The sequence below is a fragment of the Sarcophilus harrisii genome, chromosome 6 (genome assembly GCF_902635505.1).
Source record: "Sarcophilus harrisii chromosome 6, mSarHar1.11, whole genome shotgun sequence".
NCBI lineage: Eukaryota > Metazoa > Chordata > Mammalia > Dasyuromorphia > Dasyuridae > Sarcophilus > Sarcophilus harrisii.
The window spans coordinates 117,022,606-117,044,871 of NC_045431.1; the positions used below are offsets into that span (position 1 = coordinate 117,022,606).

Consider the following 22,266-nt stretch of genomic DNA (forward strand, 5'->3'; position numbering starts at 1 on the left):
ATAGATATAAGCTGAGTTTTAGTTTTATCATATGAGGCAAAGTAGAAAACCAAGTTCTCACAGACTGAAAACTATGAGGTAAGAGGCATTTAGATGTCGCAATGGATAGAGCACTGGCCCTGGAGTCAAGAGGATCTGAGTTCAAATGTGACCTTAGTGCTTAACACATTAGCTTGTGTGACCCTGAGCAAGTCACAACCCCAATTGCCTTGTAAAAAAGAAAAAAAATCCCAAAGGTAAAAGGTAAAGGAATTGGGAAGGTCCAGAGATAGGGAAGATTGCACAAGGCTCCAGATAGGGAAGAATTGTTTTTAACTGAAAGAGGAGGGAAGGGGGGAACTACAGGATAGATTGGAGTAGGAACAAAATTTACTTAAAATAATCTGGGATAAGAAGTGAAGTGAAATCCCAGCTTTAAAGACCAGCATTGGTCATAATTTATCAGAAATAGTATGTATGATCTGACACAAAGTGAAATAAGCAGAACCAGGAAAACACTGTACACAGTAGTAGCAGGAATATTGTGAATAGTTAAGTGAATCACTTAGCTATTCTCAGCAATATAAAATAGTTCCAAAGCACTTATGATGAGAAATGCCTATCTACCTCCAGAAAAAGAAGTAATAGGGTCTGAATGAAAATTGAAGTATACTTTTTTTAACTTTATTTTTTTGTTCTTGTTTCGTTTTGCAACATGGCTAATATGAAAATATGTTTTGTATGACTGATTATGTATAATCTACATCAAATTGTTTTCCTTCTCAAGGAGAGAATTTAGAACTCAAATTTAAAAAGCAAATGTTGAAAATTTATTTGACTTTTATTGGAAAAAATAAGATGTAAAAATACGTCTCAAATTAAAAAATAGTATAGAACGGGAAAAGATTTAGAAGATCTAGGAGAAGTGACCTAAATGTGAACTTTCCTCCCTTTTTGAAGCACTAGGACTTTCAGTTCTGTGGAACTCACAGTCTCCTGAGGCAGTCCATTCTATGTTTTTGACAGCTTTAATTTTTTCTTTACTTGAAATCAAAACCTTTCTCTTTAATATCTGTGCTTTTAATTCCACCTTGTGGGGTAGAAACAACTGATCAAGAATCATATATAATAGGTATATGCTAAGTACCAGGCATTATACAAGTGTTGGGAATATAAATACAAAAGTGATTCATCCCTCCCTTAAAGGAACCTCTTATTCTACTGGAGGGAATACAACATGTTCACAGACCAATATGGGATGTACATATAAGCATGGACACACAAACATAACAGTAGTGGAATTAGAAAAGATTGTCATATGATGTATTTTCAGAATCTGTGCCTAGTTGAAGGAATTTTGCTCGTTTTGCCCCAACTCCTAACCTCTAATTATTTTCCAAGTTTAATTTCATTAGATCTTTCAGCAACTCCTTATATACAGCATGTTTCCCAGTTTCTTTACCACCCCGGTCATTTTAATCTTATATATTCATTTTTTTCACTATCTTTCCTCCAAGGTGGAACTTAAAATTTAATATGTTGCACCAGATGTGGGTCTAAGTAGGGAAAAGTAGTATAACTACTTTCCATGATATGAATACGATACTTTTGTTAACACAGCCCAAAATGATGCTGCATTTTTTTGGCTTCCTTGTCACATTGTCCACCAAATACAATACGCAAGAAACTAAGATGTATGATATTTGGAAGAACTGTGTAGTGTTTTTCTAGTTCTCTTAATATACCAAGCTATTCCTTGGAACAATAGCCCATCAAAATTCTTCTGCTTATGGCTTATGTAGCTGTGAATCATGGAATAGCACACTCTCCAAACAATTGAACTTGTGGATTAATAAAGAGTGATGTTCATATGAATGGTGGGTTTAGATAGATTGAAATCTATTAGAAATGAAGAATTGTGTACCAGAAGTTGTGTTAAAAATAGAATGAAGTAAATGTGTGTTAGAAAGGAGATGGAGATCATGTGTCAATCAAGGATAATGGATGTGTGATCTTACCATTCTAGTTGTCTTCATTTGACATGATCCCCCTTTTTTTCATGGCCTTCCTAAAATGTAATGTTCAGAAGTGAGCAAAACTCTCTAAGGCAGAGTATACTTTGAACATTGCTTTTGTTAATAGAACCAAAGATTTCATCATCTTTTTTGGTTGCCATGTCTCTCTGTTGATTAAAATATTGCGTTTGCAGTCTGATCTTCTTTCAACTTCACTTTGCCTGGCCTCATACTTTTCAAAATAAAAACATTGAACAACATAGGACTAAAGTCCAAATCCATTAAAGACCTCCCTCCAAGATGATATTGATCATGACTCATTATTTTTGGTGTTCAATAACTTTAAGTCAGTTCCAAACATACCTAATTACCATCATCTATTGCCTAGTACATAACATCCACTTAATAAATGCTTGTTGATTGATCCAGAGTATAAGAACAAGATGGATTGATATAGTCTGTCGTACTTACAGAGATTACTCTGTCTGTGATATTCATATGATCATCTAGTCTATTAATTCTGTCCCCCCTCAACAAAAAAGGAATGCAATGATTCTGGCATGATTCAGTTTTTTTTGGGGGGGAGGAAATTTGATATTTTATTTTTCCAATACATGCAAAGTTTTCAACATTCACCTTTGCAAAACCTTGTGTGACAATTTTTTCTACTTCTCTCTCCAAGATATTGGTTAAATATATGGAATATATGATCTATTCTTTATAAAATCCATCTATGCTTTTAAACTATCAATTCTTATACTTCTGAAATGTTCACAAACCATTCTTTTTTTGAAATTGTATACATGTGCTTTTTATTATGTTTACTTTTTTTGTTAATTGATACCAAACACAAACATTTCCATTTACAAAATACTGATAAAAAACCTGCAAATCTTACTACATAGCTTGCCTTTTCAAAAACTATATACTTAGACTATTGTGTTTATTTCTTTTTTTGTAACTTTTCATTTTCCTATGCAAAAATAGTTTTCAACATTGACTTTTGTAAAACCTTGTGTTTTTCTAATTTTCTCCCTCCTTCTCTTCACACCCTTCTATGGGAGATAGCAAACAACCCAATAAATATTAAACATGTACAATTCTTTTAAATTATTTCCAAATTCCTAATGTTGTACAAGAAAAATCAGATCAGAAAGTTGAAAAAAAGAGAGCAAAAAACCAAGCAAAAAACAACAAAAGAAGTGAAAATCTTATGGTGTGATCCATATTTGTTCTCCCTCTGGATGATGATGCATTCCATCACAAGTCTATTGGAATGGCCTTGAATCACCATATTGTTGAAAAGAGACAAGTTCATCACAGTTGATCATAACATAATCTTGTTGGTGCTGTGTACAATATTCTCTTGGTTCTGCTCACTTCACTTAGCATCAGTTCATGCTAGTCCTTCTAGGCTTTTCTGAAATCAGCTTTCTCATCATTTCTTATAGAACAGTAATATTCCATTACATTCATATACCATAACTTGTTCAGCCATTCCCTGATTGATCACCATTACCTCAATTTCCAATATTTTGCCACCATGACTAGGACTGCTATAAATATTTTTGCACATGTACAAATCCCTTTCTCTTTTTTATGATCTTTTTGGGATACCGACTTAATAATGGTATTGCTAAGTTAAATATGCACAGTTTAGTTGTCCCTTTGGCCATAGTTCCAAATTACTCTCCAGAAAGGTTGGCTCAATTCACAACCCCATCAACAGTACATTACTATCCTCTTTAACATTTATCATTTTCCTTTTTTTTTTTTATCAACTTAGCTAGTCTAATAGTTATGAGGTTGTACTTTAGAGTTGTTTTAATTTGCATTTCTCTAATCAAAAGTGATTTAGAGCAGCACTTCTTCATATGACTATATATAGCTTTGATTTCTTCATCTGAAAACTATACCTATTCATATCATTTGATCATTTTATCATTTGGGGCTTGGTTTGCATTTCTTATAGATTTGAGTCAATTCTTTATATAATTTAGACATGAGGCCTTTATCAGAAACACTGGATGTAAAATTTTTCCCCAGGTGTTTCCCTTCTGATCTTGGTTGCATTGGTTTTGTTTGTGCAAAACCTTTTTAATTTAATGTAATCAAGATTATCCATTTTCAGTTCACTTTTTTTCCTCAGTGGAGTGTTAATTAGGAATTTTTAATGGAGCTCCTTACCAAAACAGCAGATGACATCAAATCCACAAATTTGGAAAATTGTGATAATGTGTAAGGGCAAGTTGGGTGGGAGCCCACCTCACCCTACCAGGTAGGGCCTTTTTTATTTTAGCTAATTCAACAGCAACAAAAAAAAGAAACCTTCATAAAAGATATACATAGTTAAGCAGAGAGAACTGAACACTAATCACCATTCATAAATGTGTCTCCTCCATCTTTTCCTTATCACAAGCTCTGTAACAACGTAGAAGTTCTTTGGTCTTCTGGAAGGATATTGTGTAATGTTGTTCTTGGTTCGGTTTCCTTGGGGTCTCTGGGAGCAGCCTTCGTTTCAGTTCAGTAATCACTACACGAGTGTAGCCAGAAGTTAAAGTCCAAATCCTTTATTATCTCCTTGCCTGGGGCCCGGGCCAGCTTTCTTGAGGTGTCCTCCTGAATGTATCTTGGTTTCTGTGGGGGAAGTAGGAGGACCACCACCGATCATGGTCTCTGTCTTCCTTAGTTCTGATTCTGGTTGAGTTTGTCAGAGCTTATATGCTCTCTTATCATAGGTGTGAATCTTGTAGAACTATATTAAGAACTAAGTACATATTCTAAACTACCATTGTCTTTATCAATTCCACTGACTTAACACCTTGTTTCAAGTTCAGAGTTCTGGCCCATAACAATATTGATTATTGCATTTAGCAGAATTCTTGAATTTTTCAAAGTAATTCTTCTTTGTAATACTACTGCTGTTATATAAATTGTTTCCCTCGCACTGGTCACTTCTCTTTGTATCAATTCATACTGGTATTTTCAGTTTTCTCAGAAACTAGCATAGTACCTGACACATAAAGGCACTTAACAAATGCTTATTTCCTCTTAATTAATTTTGACATTTTTTGGCACAATAATATTTTATTACATTTATATGCCATAAGGTTTTTAATCATTACCTAGTAAATGAATGTTTTCTTAGCTTTCAGAGTTGCATCGATATGTTCACACATGTAGGTCCTTTTCCCCTTCCTTTGGTCTTTTTGGGATATATGCCTAGTAGTATCACCAAATAAAACAGTATTATTCACAGTGTAGTGGCATTGGGTGCATATTTCCAAATTACTTTTCCTGAAAAGCTGGACTAATTCATAACTCCATTAACTATATATTAGTGTACTTACTTTTCCACAGCCCTTTCAATAACTGTCATTTTTTTCTTTTTTGATATCTAATATATAAGGTGACATAGGAAATGTTTTTCATGATTAGTCTTTTTGAAACAGTGTTAAGGTAGCTGACTCTTTTCAGCCTTATCATGAAAATTATTTTACTCAATTTTATTTTTCTAGAAAATGTGATAATCAGTGTTTAATATTTACTTTTCTATTTCCTATTTTTAAGAATCAACAGATGGAGTGGTGGGAGCTATTATAGCATATCTTTGCTCTTTCCTTTAATTTTATCTCTACTTTGACCTTTGCTTTTAACTAGCTGATGGCATAATGGATCACAGTTAATTCTGAAATGAATGCTATGTCTATAATGAATTGTTTCTTAAATTTAGCATATTGCCAGTTTTACTTTATATATCACTCAGTGTTCATCTGGCTTATTATCTTTCCATCTCATTCCTTGAAGGTAGTTATGATTTACAGATGAAAGCTCCTGATTTTGTTCCCAAGTAGCCTTTGGTTTCTTGTTCTCATTCTTTATTTTTCAACATAGGTTGAAAACTAACTTTCCCAGTGCCCATTTTCATATTGATATCACCAAGTGCTGAAGTATATGTTGGCAGAGGATTTTTGTTAAGTTCTTAATAGGTCTTGTATACTTCATCATCTTCAGTGGATGTTGGCATATAAGCTGCAATTATCTTCATGGTGGTCTGTTTGCTTATGCTTTTTGTGAGTAGTACTGTAAGGTGAGATGACTTAAGTATTTCATGAAATTATGTTTATTTTTGCCTATGGGTGCAGGATAAAACCAGCCCCTTGCCAACTCAGTTATTTGCCTCTCCAAGGAAAACCTGAGAGCTGTCTTTCATTTAACTCTTAACTTCTTCATGACAGCACGAATGTCAATGTTGATGTGATTTAGTCCCTCCAGAAGTATATCAACTTGTTGATGACGAAGAAAAATCATATACATAGAGAATGCCAACATTTAAGTTAATGTTTGTAAACAGTCTGTGAACTGTATAATTTTTAGGTTGATTTTTCCTTTTCCATTACCAGTTGCCATCACTCTGGAGACTGCACAAAACTAAGGGGCATTTTGGTCTTCCTCCCTTTCCCCCTCCATTCTATAGATTTCTTGTGGCCACAACAAACTCCTCCTGTGTGTCCAACTTCTGGTCATGTAATCCTTTCCCAACTTTTGGTCATGTAATCCCTTCCCCATTAATTCAGGCTGGTCTGTTGCTGAGCCCATACTTAAAATTTTTCCAGTTTTGCATAAGATTTGCTAGCCCTTGCAAATCCTGACTTGGCTTTTGTGAACTCTTTGGGTCTTTTTCACATTACATTACCACATTGAAGGTAGGATTTATATGGAGGAAGTTAATACCCACTATGTACATAAAGCTTCTAAAACACTTTGAATTCCTTCATAGGCAAGGTAAAGTACTATATTAGAAAAAATAACTCCTGGAAAAAAATTTTGTGTGGCTACCAACTGCTAATTTCGGAAAGTAGCTCAAATTTCATGTTTCATGGATATGGATCCATGGATATATCTACAATAGGGAAAAATAATTAATTCTTCATACATACCTTATTTAGAATTATAAAATTATAGGCCATTATTAGATTCATGTATAGTCTTTTATATTGTTGAATAAGGGAAGACTGAAATAAGACTAAAGAATGGAAAATGCTGTCACATCTTTACCTGACTACTGAACAATTTCATAAAATTTCATTATTTTGGTTAATATACATCTAGAAGGATGTTAGAAGGCCAAAAACGTGAAATTAAAATGGGGGTCAATCTTTAGAGTAATCCAAAGACTTAAAAGAAGTAGCATGCTTCTTCTGTTCAGAAAGATTTTTATCTCTTATATGTTAATTAAGCCTGTGATGCTACCCCATTAATAGTAATCACTGTATGACTTAAACATTCATTAAAGAAGCATTTACACAATGTTAGGCAAACGTTATGAATTATTTGTAGTAATTAAATGGGTTTCTCCAAATGAAAGACTACTTTGTGTCAGAAATATGTAAGCTTTTGCCACATTCTTGGATATTTTATACATTCAAATACTGATTGGACAGATATTCATTGAGCTCCTAAAATTATGCTGAGTATTTTGGGTGATGCAAAAGAAATATAAGACATCATCCCTTAAGGAGTTTACAGTCTAATTGATATAAAACTAATTTTATACTTACAACTAGAATTTCAACCTCACATGTTAACTCACATAATTGAATTTAATATGTCCAAAACAATTATATCTGTTAACTTTTTGGAAACGGCAAGCATTTCCTTATATTTTAAGAGTGAGGGAGAAACTATTAACTTAGACACAGATGGGCCTTCGTAGTCACACCAATAATACTGTTCTGATTGAAGTGGAAAGTTCATAATGATGAATTGTGGAAATGACATTGAGTAGATTGATTGGGGGAAGATAAGGCCTCTGTCCCAAGCTGTCTTCTTTGTCTACAATCCTCTTGATGGCTTATCAGTTCCTATGAGTTTTAAATATCATTTCTTTGTATATGGCTTCCCCAGTATACATAAATGTGTACATGCACATACATATTACTCATAAATATAATATAATATACATACATATATTTGCATATGTGTCTACAAGTATGTATGTATATTTATATATGTATATTTATATAGTTTGTCTGCACTTCCCATTTTTGTTCTTCTTATTATCATTTCTACTTCTATGAATACATCTGGGATTGTGCTGTTAGTTTTAAGTATGTTGGTTCTGCTCTATGTGATGGAGAATATAGGCTGTGATAATGATTTTTACAAATTTCACCTATTGTCTTTTGTTTGTTGACTTTCTTCCATTTTCATCCCTAAATACCCTTGGGATGACTTTGCTTAGGTGGATACTTTGCCAAAAATTTTTAAACTAGTTCTACCCTTTACAATTCTTGCTTTATGAGATGAACCTACTAATCATTATCCATCATCCTTCTTTGTCAGATTTTACAAATGAGTTTATAGTCTATCTCGGTGTTGCTTTTGGCAGTCATCTCTCCCTATCTGGCACAAAAGTTAGATGTTTGTTGACTAAGGCATTTTTTGGGCTCTTTGGTATCCTTGCTAATTAGTTTACATTGGTTAAACTAAAGTATAAAATCATTATAATCAATATCGCTACAATTTCTGTGGACCAGCTTCCCAGTTTTGTTTGTAAATTACTTGTTTAAATGGTTCTGGATCAGGTGGTTTCAATTGTGTCTTATTCTTTGTCTTGTTTTTTTTTTTAATATTCTTATCTTAAGCCCTGCCTGTAAATAGAAAGTTAATTCAGGAATAAGACCTATAATCAAAGAAAATGTCTTTTGTCAAAATGTATCTTATTTCGCTTTTTATTGGTATTATTTGGTGTTTACTATGTCCCATGTTTGCTTTTTCTTTTCCCAAAGAAAGCATCCAAGATGTAAAAGCATGAGATTTTTGTTTAATCCTTGAGACTTTGGACTCTTGTTTGGACTCTTGTTCCTTCTTTTCAAACTATGCTTATATATTGTTCCATATCTTCACCTTTTTTTCACTTTTGCATTATAATCACCATTTATCAGAATGTTAATTTAATATAAAGTATCCTTTTAGTTTTTTTAGAATTTCTTTACCTATTTTAGCTCTACCAATTAATGTTTATGCATAAGCTGTGATTATTTTCATGGTATTTTTATTTGGAAACACTTCTCTCTGGCATAATGACCATATGCCCCATTAAGTAAAGTTACATGTTGCCCCTGCACATATAATAAAATCCACTCTACTCTTGTCTCTGAGAATATCTGTGAGTTATTCTTCCATTAGTTATCATTTAATTTCTTTCTTTTCTTTTTGTTTGTGGCAAGAATGCCATCCATCAGTTGATGATGATCAAAATCTTTAAAAAGAAAAACAGTTGGATTATTTCATAACTTGACCAACAATGCATTAATGTCCCTATTTCCCCCATCCCTACCAACATTTATCGTTATCTTTTCCTGTCATTTTAGCTAATCTGAGAAATATGGAATGTTAAGTTGTTTTAATTTGCATTTTTCCAATCAGTAGTGATTTAGAGCATTTTTCTTTTTTTAATTTTTTTATTTTCAAGATATATGCATAGTTTTCAACATTGCCCCTTGCAAAACCTTGTGTTCCAAATTTTTTCTACCACTCTTATCCCCACCCCCTCCCTTAGACAATAAGTAATCCAATATATGTTAAACAGAGCATTTTTTTTCACATGACTATTGATGGCTTTAATTTCAACATCTGAAAATTGTCTGTTCATATCCTTTGATCACTTATCAATTGGGGAATGACTAGCATTTTTATAAATTTGATTCAATTCTTTATATATTTTAGAAATGAAGTCTTTGCCAGAAACACTGGCTATAAAATTTCCCCTCCTTCCCCCATTTTCTATTTCCCTTCTAATACTGGCTGCATTGATTTTGTTTGTGCAAAACCTTTTTAATTTAATATAATCAAAGCTGTCCATTTCACATTTCATAATGTGCTCTAGTTCTTCTTTGGCCATCAATTCCTCCCTTTTCCAAAGATCTGATAGGTAAACTATCCCTTGCTCTTCTAATTTGCTTATAGTATTATTCTTTATGCTATGAGAGGTTTTTTAAAAAAGCATAAAAACATGAAGGATACGCTGAAAAATGAAGCACCATCAAAGACCTTTGAACCTTCCATTAGGAATTTTTACTCATCAGCATTATGTGTCAAGAAAGAAAATTTCTCTGAATACTCTGCTTAATATCTACCAGATTCTAGGTTCGATGCTATAAAATAGTGCATACTTCTGAAACTTTAATGAGGTTTCTCTTATTTATTCTATGAAGCACTGTATCTTAAAACTATGATGGGATGCCAGAAGTGATTTACATTTATTGGATATTTAGTTAGTATTTATTTAAGCAGACAGAGGTGCCAAAACTGTCTATAACCCACCCAAGTACAACTCAAATCAGATTAAAAAATAATTTGGAAATATTTAACAAAATAAATAAAAAATATGGTAGAACATAAATAATGTTACTATGCAGTTTTCCAAGACAGTATTTGGCAAACAGGAATACTTTTATATGGTTCAATGACCCCTGTTTTTATTTGAATTTGACACTGCTGTAAGTCTAGGAAGTTGTTCAAGCCACCAATGACTTCATGGTAAGTTCTTACCATAATTCTTAAAGATGGTGATAATGATGAAAACAGAATGATATAGCTAGAAAGAACATGGGACCAAGAATTGGGAGAAGAGAATCCAATTTTGAGGGCTGATAAGAAGGGGGGGGTATGTGAGGCAAAGATGATCACAAAGGTCCTTTCCTACATCTAACATTCTATATGATTGTGTGTGCATGTATGTGTGTGTGTGTTTAATGATACCTTTAAAATCTAGAACCATATTTTTACTTCCTTTATATTATGGTACTATAGTCTTGGTCAGTTTTCTCCCACTGGAAAAATGCTCCAGTTGCACCTGAGTAGTAAAAAAACACAATTATAACATTTCTCATTTGGCATTTTGTAATTAGCAATGCTGGATATCTTTAGTACTCTAAAAATATTAATTAGCATGTTTTAATATTTAATTTTGGATTAATTTTTGAACCTGTTCCTCTTTAACATATTGCCTCTATTTATAAAATACACTTGTGAGGAGGAAGGGAAGAAGGATGGTAGGAGGAGACTGCTGAGAAAAAGCCAAGAGTGGTCGGTCACTTCTCATCTGTGTCTTGCTTTGGTTTCAGGTGTTCCAACTCCAAGCCAAGAAATCCTCCGGCACACACTGAGCATGCTGGTTCGTGAGAGGAAAATCTACCCCACTCCAGATGGCTATTTTATTGTGACCCCACAGACTTATTTTATTACTCCTTCCCTCATAAGAACTAATAGTAAATGGTATCATTTGGATGAGAGGATACCTGACAGGACTCAGTGTACCTCTCCACAGCCAGGAACCATCACACCCTCCACCTCGGGCTGTGTCCGGGACAGAACATTACCCAAAAACCACTGCGACTCTTGCCATTGTTGTAGAGAAGACATGCACAGCATGCATGCATCTACACTGCAGAGGAAAGCTGCCAAGGACTGCCCCCCTTCACTATGCCAATTGCCACCCACTGAAAAAAGTAAAAGTACTGTAAATTTTTCTTATAAGACAGAAACGCTTTCAAAACCTAAGGACAGTGAAAAACAGTCCAAAAAATTTGGGCTCAAGTTGTTTAGGCTAAGTTTTAAGAAAGACAAGACAAAACAACTAACTAATTTTTCTGCACAGTTTCCCCCAGAGGAATGGCCTCTGAGAGATGAGGAGACACCCACAACAATCCCCAGAGAGGTAGAAATGGAGATTATCAGGCGTATTAACCCAGATCTGACTGTAGAAAACGTCATGAGGCACACTGCACTAATGAAGAAACTTGATGAAGAAAAAGCTCAGAGGAGCAAAACGGGGTCATCTGCCCATCACAGTGGGAGAAGCAAGAAGAGTAGGAACCATCGGAAAACCCACGGGAAAACTCGTTCCCACAGCAAGACGCGGGGGTCCAAAGGAGGAGACCCTTCGGATGGTTCTCATCTTGATATCGCAGCAGACAGAGACTATGACCTGAATGACCCTTTGAATCGCTCACCACGGGAAGGCTGCTTTATCATCGAACACAAAGGGGATCATTTCATTACACACAGCCACCCTAACATGCTTGAGCCTCATTTTCCCATGACGCCAGAATGGGATGTGTCTGGTGAACTGGCCAAGAGGAGGACCGAGATGCCTTTTCCTGAGCCTTCACGGGGAAGTTCTCACTCGAAAGTCCATCGAAGTCACAGCCATACCCAGGATCGAAGGTCCAGGAATGAAAGGTCCAATAAAGCCAAGGAGAGGTCCAGATCGATGGATAATTCCAAAGGCCCTCTTGGTGCTGCGTCTTTAGGGACAACGGAAGACATAGCTGAAGCTTGTAGCCAAGATGACCCAATGCTTAGCCAGTCTTATACTGATGATAGTACTTTAAGGCCTACACAGACTATCAATCACCAAAGGGCTCACATTTCATCCACAAACTATAAAGAGGTGTGTATACCTGAAGTCGTCAGTGGCAGCATTGACCCCTCCAATTCCTGTAGCCTTTCGGAACAAAGCAAACCTCCAGAGAGTTTGCCATCTTATAATGAACTCAATGCCTGTCCAACCAAAGCTTCCATGGATGACTATTTCCAATGTAACACCTCCAGCGAGACGGTCCTCACGGCTCCATCACCTTTGGGGAAGAACAAAGATGACCCTGATACTCTGACCTTGACGGATGGGATGAAAAAGCTGTCATCTGCGGAAAGGCAGCCCCAGCACTCCACCAGGGAACCTGTGGTGCACAAAGAGGAGTCGCCCAAAGGGCCAGGGGGAGGCTTGGCAGCAATTTCTGGCCCAGCCACGGACCCCATTGCCAATGGACGGCTGATCCCCCACCATGGAGCAGAGTCAATCAGTCTGGATAAGATATTCAGCAAGGACACCCTCTTCAAACCGCTCCATAGCGCCCTGTCCATGAATAATTATCACAAGCCAACTGTGTCCCTCCTGAAAGCTCACCCACAGTCATCTCCTGATGCATTGCCAGGCCGCTGCGAGATCCTGGAACAGTCCCTGGCAGCCTCCGTCACCCAAGCAGTGCCCCTTTCCCAACGACAGCAGGAAGCCGGCGGGAACCAGGAAGCTTCCTTTGACTACTACAACGTCTCCGATGATGATGACTCTGAGGAAGGAGCACACAAGAATACGGAGGAGGAGAAAAATCGGGATGATGTGGGGACCATGCAGTGGCTGCTGGAGCGGGAAAAGGAAAGAGACCTACAGAGAAAATTTGAGAAGAACCTCACTCTCCTTGCCCCAAAGGAAACTGATAACAGCAACAGCCAGAGAGCAACACATTCTGCCCGGCTGGACAGCATGGACAGTAGCAGTATCACTGTGGATAGTGGGTTTAATTCACCACGGTAAGCAATGTGTATTGGGATATGTGTGTATGGCTTTCTATATACACAATTACCTTTAATAATTTGGCTATTTTCGGTCAATCAATAAGCATTTTTCACACTTACAGTGTGCCAGGGTAGTGGTAAATGCTGGAGATGTAAAGAAAGGTAAAGGACAAAAGGTGAAAGTTCTACCCTTGAGCACTGTAATGTCTAATTAATGTTAATTGATACTCAGATACTTTCCTAGGATCTGTTCTTTGAATGAGGATTCAGAACTGTGGAACTGTTTTGTTAACAACTTATTTCTGACTTCTTTTTCAGGAACTGAAAAAAAAACCCCAAAAAACAATGTTTCTGCAGCTGTAGAGATCACCAATCTGGACTGGTGGGTTGGCTCCTTCCCTCAGACCTAGACTGTTTTGACTGAGAGTTTCTGATATCAGGAGTTTTCTTCCTCTGATGAAGCATCACCAATCGTTCAGGAAGTGAGAGCTAATTCCCATCCCATGTACACAGCCCAACTCATAAAGAGAGAGACATTCAAACCAATTAGATGGGCATCTCTTTTTAGATACAAAATTAGCTGCTGCAACCACACTCCATCTGCCATGTTGCCTTCTCCCACTACCCACATGCCTTCTCTGTTATTCTCCCTTTCATAGTTTTGCCAGGAAACACAATGGAAATAAGGAATTCCCTTCCCTCCTCAGGACTCCTTTAACTGATTTTTAGAACTAAAGGAAATATGTCAAGTTTTCCTTTCTTATTAAGAAAAAAAAAGGATTTTTTAAAATAGTTGAGGGAATCTTTTTGTAATTTCATAAGGGGGGGGAAGGAATGGGAATTTTTAAAAGCACTTTTCAAACCTTAAAAGAAGTATATAAATGCCACTTGTTTTTTGTCTGGTAATTTAATTGATATAAGGCACTCCTGATGAAGAAATATCTTCTCCCACTGTAGATTTATAGCCATTCTGCAAATGATAGAAAGTTCAAGATGAGGGGCCTTTCTTAAATAAATTTTTTTGGGGCATTTGAATACCTAAGATAAGTTTTGAGAGTTTTCCAGGTATGGAAAATTAAGTTGCTTGTGTTATAATTGAAACTTGACTCCAACTCTCCTTGCATTGAGGGCTGGTTCTCTGTCTTCTGTATTGCATTGCCTCTGACTGTTGTTATTATTAATATTAATATTCTTTTGAGTTTAATCTGTTCTTATTTTTACTATAGAGTTGATAATTCTAAACTGTTTATATAGTTTAGCTTAAGAAAGTCTTAGCTTAAGAAAGCTTAAAATTATACTTAAGACTTTTAGAGCACACTATTTCTCTAGATCACAGTTTCTTAAACTTTTTAAAACCCCTTTCACCTGAGAAATTTTTACATGATCTCCAGGCGTACAGATATACATACAATAAGTATGCAAATCAAACATTTCCTAATAATAAATCATAATTTCATGACCCCCACATTCAGTATGGGAGATATCCCATACAGTTTAAGAAGCTAGGGTCTAGATAATAACCCCTCATTTTTTAGGAAAGCTGAAGGCATTTGCATTTCTTCCCATTTTTGTAGGGTTTTAAGGTTTACAAAGTGCTTTTCTTTAGCATAATCCAGGGAGAGAAGTAGAATAGTCAACCAATTGTTGTTCTCTTATGTCCATTTCTTGGATAAAGAAGTTGAGGTTGAGAGAGGAATTAAGTGACTTTATCCAAGGGGGCATAGGTTTGGAGCCAGGATTTAAATTCTGGTTTCAGTGCCCTTTCTAGCCCAAACTATATGCCATATACTGTCCATTAAAGAAGATGACACTAAAAGACCATGTCCAAAGAGGTTTAAGTAACAGTAAAGTAAAAAAGTTTAAAAAAAGTAAAAAGTAAAACCAGAGAAGAATTTCTTAGCTTGTTTCCTTTTCAGCCTCTTCTTTGTGCTTAAAGGGCTGACCCGGGGCTCTTATTTTCACCTATTTTCTAATGCAGATTGGTGACTCTTAGATGCAGAAATACTGTTGGGAGGTCAGCCATTTCTTGAGCTGATTTCTAGTTCTTCATTAACATTTTACTCATTACCTGGATAGATTCCTATATTTAGAATAGAACTAAGTAATAATTTTTGGTTTTGTTTTGAGTCTCATTCCATTCTTTTTACATGCCTTGGCAGCCCTGGAGTGTCATAAAACCAGGTTTGGGAATCTCAGATTTTACATTGTCATTTTTAAGTCTTTTTTAAAAATCAATTTCAGCAGCCAGTTCGTTTTCTAGGAAACTTATTTTGGACTTTCCCCCCCTAATATGTAATGTTGAATTTTTGCTTGTTGTTCTTCTGTCTCTTTATCTGTTTTCCTTTCCTAATCTGTCCTTCTTTTCAATTCTGGGTAGCGATGGATCCCAGGGAAATTAAAACTTTAATCTTTAGTCAAACTTGAAAACAGTCCCTGAAAGAAGTGCTTGGCTATTTACCTGAAGCCTTTCTACTGTGTGGTATCTTCATCTACAGGATTTTTTCCCTACTTCTTTTTCACAAAACCATTTTCAGTACTACTCACAAGGCATTTTCCCAGCATCCCTGGCTCCCATGAAGAAAAAAAAAACAAGTAAAGTGTGGTCTTAAAGACACTGGCACTAGGGAGCAATTGGGAATCTTTTATATATCTCACATTTTCATATGACATAACATGGTTAGAGACTTTTTATACAAGGTAAAGAAATAAGAACATTGGAGCCATTGTTTCCCAACAATGTTACTCATGTTATTATTAGTATAGAATTTACGTTTTGTTTTTGGATTGAGTCTGGAGAGAGGGAGGGAATAAGTTTTTTTACAACTTAATTTATGCTTAAAAGTTAATATTTTATACAACACACACACACACACAAACACACACACACACAAAGCTGGCATTTATTTAGCACTTTGATTTTTACAAAGCACTTTACACATGCTACCTAATTTGATCCTCACAGTTAAGGTAGGTGCTATTATTATTCCTATTTTACATATAGGGAACTGAAGCCAAGAGGGTGAGTTGCTCATTTAAGTTTTAAGTATTTGAGGGGATTTGAAGTTGCTAACTATAAAGAACAGCAGTGGTAAATCCCTTGTGTCCCCTTGATGCCTCCATTATTATTTTCTTGGATTGCTCTATAACAATTAGCTCTTAAATCTCCTTTTATTAATGTACTCTAAGAGCTAATGTAACCTACCTGAACTTCCTCACTTTTATAATTTATGATCTTAGAACTGTATTCTGTTGTGTTAGACAGTAATTTGGAATATAATAAAATAATTTTCTCCTCTGTTTTCATCTTCAGTTTGATATAGTGAAAAGTGCATTGGCTCTGGAGTCAGAGAAGCTTCTCTTGATATGAGCATTTGGGACCTTTGGGAGGTCCCTTGGCTCACTTTTAGCCTCAGTTTCCTCACCTGCAAAATGAAGGGGTTGGACTAGATTACTTCTAATCCTAGGATTCATTGATCCTTTATTTAAGCAATATCTATTGTCTTCTGTGATCACCTAAGAGGACCACAGAAGTATATGCGTCCCATAGGAAATGAAGATATATTAGCCAATGGATGTGATAATCCCACATTTATTAAAGAGGATTAAAAAGAATTGCTCTCTTTAATATTCTCAGTATCTTGTTCTAGCTTCAGATTTTTGTCCCCTTAAATCCCCATAGGTTCTAGACAAGGCATTGCCTATTATTTTTTTCTTGTTTACTCATCTTTCAGCCATGTCTGACTTTTCATAACCTCAGCTGGGATTTTCTTGGCAGTGATACCAAAGTGATTTTCCATTTCTCTCTCCAGCTCATTTTACACATGAGGAAACTGAAGCAAATAGGGTTAAAGTGGTTTTCCCAGGCTCACACAGAAAAGTTAAATATCTAGGACCAGATTTGAACCCAGAAAGATGAATCTCATATTCATCTCTACACTCTGATAATGCATTGGAGGAGAAGAGTATCAGTAAAGGATGATATCTGATGCTAATGATATCTGATGCTAATAAGTAACACTTGTATATTAAAACACATGCCAGGTACCATGCTAGATACAAAGAAAACTAAAACAGTTCCTGCCCTTATGAGCTTACATTCTATTAGAAATTATAAATATCTTAATTAATAACCTAAATGCTCAAAAACTGAGGCAAGAAAAATAATTGATAATTACAGTATAAATACAAGTCCTAGGGCTAGACCAATGATGTCATTTCTGTCTAGAGAACTCACAGGTAAGTACCATTTCTCTACAAAGGCAGTTTGGGACACTATTTGCAACTTATATCCTCAAAAATTTGTTTAGAGCACTGAGAGATTATATGCCTTTATCCAGCTACATGGCCCTTGTGTGTCTGAGGTTACATCAGTACCCAGGTTCTACTGCCTTCAAGGTCGCCCTCCCTCCACTATACCATGTTCATTTCTCATAATTTCAATTTCAATTGCTAGGAATACTGTATAAAACACAAACAAGATATTTAACATATTGCAAACACATCTAGTTCAATGAAGTGTCAATGTTTGTCAGCATTGTGAGCAAAGCCATATGGATTAAGTTCTTCTGACCTGGAGACCTTAGAAATGAATAAAATTGTATCTGACACATAATAGAGAAACAGGAACTTTAATTGGAGGAATGTTCTCACAGCTCATGTTTCTGATTGGTCATGGTTTCTGTCCATGATTTTGTGCTCAGAGTAATCATTCTAGATCTGCAGACAGTATTAATACATCAAATAGTTCTGCCCATCAGGAAAGATGAATTCCCCGATACTTCAGTCTGTCTTCATCAAAAATAACACCAATATAGAATGGAAAAAATATATAAATTGCATACACAACCTATTATTCAGCCCCTAAATGAAATGTATTTTTAAAATGTGGCATCCTGATTATCCCAATAGATCTTGAAAGCTTTTTCACTTATTGTCTAAACCACAGGGTGAAGAATTAGCTATGGCAAGCCTACAAGACAAGTGTGGTGCATAGGAAAGGATAGTGGATTGAAGTCAGGGTTTGCTCAGTCAGTCAATAACTAGTTAGAATGCTGGGTCTGGAGTTAAGAAGACCTGAGTTTTCAAATATGATCCCAGATTCTTTAGATCAAGTCACTGAATCTCTGTTTTTGCCTCAATTTCCTAACTATAAAATGGAGGTTTAAACAGTATTAAACTCTACAGCAGGGTTGTTCTGAGGCTGAGATGAAATATTTGTAAACACTTAACACAGTGGACCTTATAATTTAATGGGAGAAAGCAATCATGAAGCAGAAAATAAGGGAAGGCAGGGTAAGAAGGCACCCAGGGCTAGGGGCATGGTGACATTTAGGAAAGTCAGATGGGAAATAAAGAGAAAGCTGACCTGGATCCTCTCCTTAAATGGAGATTCTGGAAAGTCGGGTCTCTAGTTCCATCAGAGACTAGCAAAAACCACCCCAAGGACAGATGATATTGAAAGAGGTGTCAGTTTCAGAGCTGATGAAATCTGAGAAATTGAGAGTGGAGGGATGATCCATTATCCTCCAGAAAGCTAGGAGTGTAGCTAGGTGGGAAATAATAACACCCATTCTAAGTCCCAAAAAGTCCATGCTTGATATGAAGCAAGCCACATTGATTATCCAACAGGGAAATTAAGAGTCAAGCCTGTTAAAAATTTAGAATGGGCTCTCATCCAATCCCATGTGGGTAAGGATGGACAAGTCCATTTACTTTGTAAGCTTTCTTCAAATAATAGACCTTTTTTGATAGCTTAGTTACATCTTAATTAGTATGAATAATGAATTCCACGAAGAGGTCATACTATTCAAATTGTAACCACACATTTTCACTAGACTGGAACCAATTATCCATATCTTACATAACTAACTTTTGAAAGTGCAAATAAATGCAACCACTTTATGAAATTCATTATTTTACCAATTGGAGACTGACTGTGATATCAAGTAGAACAATTACTTTTGATTAAAAAATAAGGCATCTGAAAAAAAGATCATTTATAAAAAGCATTTTCTTCCCTACCACCTCACCCCTTGCCCAAAAGTAAAAGAAAAAAAAATTCATTAAAGGAAAACCCCAGTAACCTACTAAGTTTTTGATACCTTAAAGGAAAGGGAAACTCCATAATGTGAATATGCCCTTGTTAGTGTTCTGAGACAAAATTAAATAGGTCCTCAAGGACATTATGACAATAAAATCCTTTGAGGGTTTACATGTACCAAAACCTACTTTCTCAAAAATTAGTTTTTAGATTATCTTCAAAGTCCTGGTTTTTTACTTGCAAAAAATCTGATGGTGGATCATAAAAAGCCTCTATATTTTGATGAAACAATTTGGTGGTGATAGAGTGGCTATTTCTTATATAGCATCCACAACAGTTCCATTAATGGTCTAAATGCATGGTAATATCTACCATGTACTTGCCTTTTTCTCAAGCCAAATGTTTGCCTTACTCCAGGAATGACTCTCCCTTGATGTGGAAGAATAGGAAAACAGACACCTCAGAAGTGGTTGTGATACATTCTCAGGACCCAGGAAAAGCAAATTAGGAGATGGATGAACTCCAAATCCTTGGGAACAGAGAAGTGCTGTTGTCATAATTTCTCTTGCTATGCATTTATCTTCAGAAATGATACAGAGCCCAGTACAGCGAATGGCAGTCTGCCAGCATTGAATAGCTAGAGTGGAATTGGCACATGATATTTTGGCTATATCTCATAACTCTGATTTTCAGGTTTTGTGGAACATAGTGAAGTCTGAGCCAAAAGCAAGGTCCATTTTCACACCAAATTCAGATTTTTTACTTCTAAGTACTCATTCCTGATTTCTACACTTCATAGACTGGCAATGTCTCCTGGGTGGTGGTGATGGCTTGGGGAGACTTCCTTTCACTGACGCTGAACACAGTTTGTCTTTCCCCGAGTCTTTGACCTTTGTTGAGTTGCTGTGGCCAAAAGCATTTATCGCCCTGTGGTGATAAGCTGGTGTTCCACTTACACACAGTTTGTCATTTGGATGGTACCTAGAGCCTTTCGGGATGGGAATGCACTAGCCCTTAGAAATACTAATACCAAAACCAAAGGATTTCTCACCTTGAAGTTTTTGTTGGAAGAAACAATTTGTGTGCCTATTAGTAATTATAAAAATACAAGTAGTTAATAGAAGGTATTTAAGTGGTCTTTAACAGATAGGTAGAAATATAATAAAATAATTAGTATTTAATATAGTCCTCTGTGAAGCATCATTTGATAATATATTTATATTTCATTTCATTTGATTCTTACAAGTCTGGGAAGCAGTTGCTACTATGATCCCCATTTTTATAGTTGAGGAAACTGAGGCAAACAAGTTAAATGACTTGTCTAGGGTTATATGACTAGGAAGGATTTGAGGCAGGATTTGAATATGGGTCTTCCTTATTGCAGGTCCAGTGCTCTGCCTTTAGCAGCTGAAGAAGGAAAGGGAAAACTTTGGGTCTTGAAGAGAGGCCCAGAAATCTGAAGACTTGTCTCCAGCTCTGTCTTCTCTAGAGCCTCCACCCCCTTTATACTCCAATACAGCTTCCAGAACAGGAAGAATACTTCAATAACTCAAAATCTTTCACTGCTAGTACTACCATTGTTGAAATATATAACTGCAATCCCACATCCAGAATGCTTTCCAGATAGAAACATAAATTCACAAGGTGTTTGGGTATTATTTATAGAGGATTTATATATCGTGGTATGTTGCAGGTTAAATAAGGTAGATTAGAGAGTTGAGGGGAGGAGGATTTAGGTCAAGGAAATTAAATACCATAAAAGATAGCATCATTTTTCTGGGAAAATGCAATCCAAATGGCAATCAATGAATCAATTATTCATACTCACTTTTACATAGGACTTTAAGGGTTGCAAATTATTTTCACCTATGTTAATTATCTCATTTGGTCCTTGCAAGAATCTCAATAGATATGTGCTATTGTTATTACCATTTTACTAGAGTGTAGGGGTCCTCAAACTTTTTAAATAGGGGGCCAGTTCACTCTCCCTCAGACTGTTGGAGGGCTGGACTATATATAGTAAAAACAAAAACTTTGTTTTGTGGGCCTTTAAATAAAGAAACTTCATAGCCCTGGGTGAGGGGGATAAACATCCTCAGCTGCCGCAGCTGGCCCACGGGCTGTAGTTTGGGGACCCCTGTACTAGTGAGTAAATTGAGGGGTAGGGTCTGAACTTAAGTCTTCCAGACCATCTAGACCATCTTCCTATCCACCACACCCCAGCTACCTAGAATGTATTAAGCTCCTCCTACATACACTCACTATGCTAAATGGTGAAGATTTTAAAAAAAAAAATTCCCTGCTCTCAAGGTGTGTACTTATCAAGAGAAACAACATACAAACATAAAATATGCAAATTCAGAAGGGGAAAGTGACACTTGATCTGCTCTTTTAAGGAAAAGAAAGTAGTTCTAAGAGGTAGATGGGAGGAAAGAGTACATTGCAGCCTGGAGTGGTGGGCATGCAAAGAAGTAGAGAAAGGTGACAATGTCATGTGGAGTTCTTTCATAACACTAACTAAAATTTGGGGGTAATTATATATACAGTTCATTTAATATTTTAAAAAATTAATTTTTAATAGATTTTAGCAAATCTAGCAAATTGAATAAGTAACCAAAGTGATGGAGATATGTAGTAAAATTTCATTTTTCTAATTTGTGCTTGATAAAAAGTGTTCAATGGGAAAAAATAGACAATTTGATCCCTTTCATTGGATTGTTTTCTCTCCCCTCCCCAGTAACCTCATTTATTTTATTTTTTTAGTGTTGAAGTCAATGAAAGTATCTACTCTTTTAAAAATAAATGTATTTGGGATAAAATAATAAAAGAAAGCCTATTCACAGATCAAAATGATTGTACTTAAACATT

At 35.8% G+C, this 22,266-nt stretch overlaps 1 protein-coding gene across 11 annotated transcripts in view; it reads left to right on the top strand.

The window, feature by feature from the left end:
• Positions 1-22,266, top strand: part of STOX2 (storkhead box 2) — a 149,006-nt gene that overhangs the window by 115,885 nt on the left and 10,855 nt on the right. For 8 of the 11 annotated variants that reach the window (XM_003773034.4, XM_031943409.1, XM_031943402.1 and 5 more), the window contains one exon: positions 11,126-13,373. In XM_003773034.4, the coding sequence (XP_003773082.1) occupies positions 11,126-13,373 (2,248 nt within the window). Of the gene's footprint in view, positions 1-11,125; positions 13,374-13,676; positions 13,741-20,782; positions 21,384-22,266 lie in introns of those variants that run through there. The other 3 variants (XR_004230360.1, XR_004230361.1, XM_031943405.1) reach the window with 3 other exon arrangements.